The sequence below is a fragment of the Sinocyclocheilus anshuiensis genome, unplaced genomic scaffold (assembly GCF_001515605.1).
Source record: "Sinocyclocheilus anshuiensis isolate Anshui unplaced genomic scaffold, SAMN03320099.WGS_v1.1 scaffold300, whole genome shotgun sequence".
NCBI classification, from domain to species: Eukaryota; Metazoa; Chordata; class Actinopteri; order Cypriniformes; family Cyprinidae; genus Sinocyclocheilus; species Sinocyclocheilus anshuiensis.
In genome coordinates, this window is record NW_015557379.1 from 2,698,525 (window position 1) to 2,701,714 (window position 3,190).

At 34.2% G+C, this 3,190-nt stretch overlaps 1 protein-coding gene across 1 annotated transcript in view; it reads left to right on the top strand.

Annotated features, from left to right (window-relative positions):
- The window catches only part of LOC107679198 (protein FAM160B1-like), a 15,415-nt gene that overhangs the window by 7,011 nt on the left and 5,214 nt on the right, over positions 1–3,190 (top strand). Inside the window, exons 11-14 of the mRNA XM_016474718.1 lie at positions 233–405; positions 1,380–1,523; positions 1,638–1,728; positions 2,895–3,038. Coding sequence (XP_016330204.1) covers positions 233–405; positions 1,380–1,523; positions 1,638–1,728; positions 2,895–3,038 — 552 coding nt within the window. The remainder of the gene's footprint in view (positions 1–232; positions 406–1,379; positions 1,524–1,637; positions 1,729–2,894; positions 3,039–3,190) is intronic.

Sequence of the window (3,190 nt, forward strand, 5' to 3'; positions counted from 1 at the left end):
ATATATATATAGATATATATATATATAGATATACTGTATATACATACATTACAGAGTAGTTGGAAATACTACATTCTATAGAGAATATAAATATTTATGTGAATATAAATTTATAGATAAGTCTGTAAAATAAGTCACATATTATCATTGGATGAACAACTCATTATAGATCTTCTGCCACAGTTTTAATGTTTTTATATTCATGTAGTTCTGGTTCTGTGTCTGGTTGTAGATAAGCATCATGACCCTACGGCTCTTTGAGCATCTGCTGCAGAAACCATGTCAGCACATTCTGCAGAACCTGGTGCTGCGCTGCTTGGAAGAGCGCAACTACACAGAGAACAAACAGCCAGAGGAGCGAGAGGAGCGCGAACACATGGAGAATGGCCAACCACATGACGCCGTGTAAGAGCTGCTGCCTCCACTGCTGCTAAACTTCCAGATCGTTCTGATCGATGTGTCTGCATGGATCTAGAACATGCAAGATCAAGATGCACTCATTGCACTTCAATTTCTGAATGAATAAAACTTAATTTTAAGTGATACTTTTTAAGTGTGTTTTGGTTGTTGGATGTTGTATAATGATACTGTTTGTGAAGGGATTTATAGGTTTTGAGTTATTAAAGGTGAAGCGTGTAATTTTTTTTTTGTGTAAAGACTTTTTAATCTTAATATAAGTTATAATTTAAGCCATTTGCAGAGTGACTTCCCCTGAAAACTTTAACACTGAGTCTCTGTGACACTGTAACAATGCTCTGTTTGTTTGAGCGTGCATTGTAACATACCAACATTATCACAACCAATGCACTGAATTTAAGACAGAATTATCTGTTTGGCGATCCGTGGCAAACAGGGAGAGTGTTTGGGAAAACCTGCTTGACAACAGTCAAATTACACACTTTACCTTTAAATTAATGCATAATACAACAGCATTTCATGCTTTGAGAAATGAACAAGCAAGCAATAGTACATTCATACTGATTCAGCTTTTGTTTTGAATCACAAACTGGAGAGGATTGCTGATAACAGTATTCAGAAGACACGGTTCAAGAAGTAGTTGCATTTATTAGTAATAATAATCTGAATAAGCAATTCTTCCAAATAACATAAGTCTAATTTATCAAAAATGTGCTAGACATGAATCCATAGTCCCTCATTATAATATAAATGGGACTATGTTATGAAAACTATATTATGTAGCACTGCACTACACTTTATTCCTTTAATAATTTTGCTGTAGTGGTGCTTTATACTGTAGCCTACTTTGTTTTTGTTCTTAGATCATCTCTTGTGTATCTTCAGAAATCAAAACCGCTCTATCTGTTAGATGTAGCATGCATGTAATCATCTAATTATATTGCTTTGTATTGTTTCCTCAGAGATCTTGAAGAAGACCCGCTGTTCTCAGATCTTTCCCCTGATAACAGACTCTCCAGCCCCGATTGGTTAAGCTGCTCTCCACCACCAAGCACAGAACACACAAAGCCTGATGGGAAGACTGAGGTTCACAAAATAGTTAACAGGTACTGCAGGACACCCTTCCATGACACATCTGACCAGCTGTGATGTGCCAGATTTATCATTTTGTGACAAGATAAAAACTTCCCAGATAAAAATGTAGTGTGCTTTTCCTGTAGTTTCCTGTGTTTGGTGCCTGATGAGGCAAAATCATCCTATCAGGTTGAGGGCACAGGCTATGACACCTACTTAAGAGATGCACACAGACAGGTGAGAAATAAATCAAATAAAAAGAAAAAAATAGTGAATGTTAGATATATTCCATAGCTTTAGTTCACCAATGCTTTACGAATGTTAGCTCTTGTACCACGTGATAATTATACGATTTTACAAATGTGACCCTGGACCACAAAACCAGTCATAAGGGTAATTTTATTTTTTTAATTGAGATTTACACATCTGAAAGCTGAAAAAATAAGCTTTCCATTGATGTATGGTTTGTTAGGATCAGACAATATTTGGCCGAGATACAACTATTTGAAAATGTGGAATCTGAGGGTGCAAAAAAAATCTAAATATTCAGAAAATCGCGTTTAAAGTTGTCCAAATGAAGTTCTTAGCCATGCATATTACTAATCAAAAAATAAGTTTTGATATATTTATGGTAGGAAATGTACAAAAAACCTTCATGGAACATGATCTTTAATTAATATCCTAATGATTTTTGGCATAGAAGAAAAATCGATAATTTTGACCCTTACAATGTATTTTTGGCTATTGCTACAAATATACCTGTGCTACTTATGACTGGTTTTGTGTTCCAGGGACACAAATGTATATGAGATAATGATAAGATTAAGAAAATATAAAATCAGCACTCTAGTGTTACTAATAAAGTATTTTGTATATAATATGTTAATTTTATTATTTGAATTTTTACTTAAATCTTTGATTATTTTGAATATATTTTGTGTTATTCGTTCATGGGATTAAGTTGAGGGTTTACAGACCTACATAAATAAAATAATTACCAAATAAAAGTGTGCTACAATTATTATCAGATTTATTATAATACATTAAAGAATAAAAAAAAGGGTTTGTGGCACTATAAAAATCGCTCTGTTTATTTGAGCATGCATTGCAACATGCTAACATTGTCACAACCAATGGAGTGAATTTATCTGTTTGGCAACCAATGGCACGATTATAAAGTAATTATTATAATGTTACATAAATCTTTGTGAATTTATTGTTATGTAATTTCCTAATCACATCAGAAGTTTGCAGTTAATGTTTTTTTTGGGGGGGATTCAAATTCAGATACTCTTGAAGTGACACTGATGTTGCTAATACAGTATTATTGCTGCAGTGTGAGTGTTTTTTGATATTTCCCTGTTTAAATGTGATTATCATCATATTTGGTTGTATGTTGACAGTTTCGGGACTATTGTGGAGTTTGTCAGAGGTGGGACTGGCGTAGCAGTCCAAAACCCTTTGAGAAGTGTAATCTGGACAGTCCTTTTTTCGAAGGACACTTCCTCAAAGTGTTGTTTGACAGAATGGGGCGAATCCTCGATCAGGTGTGTAAACCTTAGATGTTTACTGATATGTGTGACAACATGACAAAAAGGCATCTCAAAAGTTGTCAGTACAACTGCACTTACTATATCCCAAATCTCTATATATATATATATACAGTGGGTACGGAAAGTATTCAGACCCCCTTCAATTT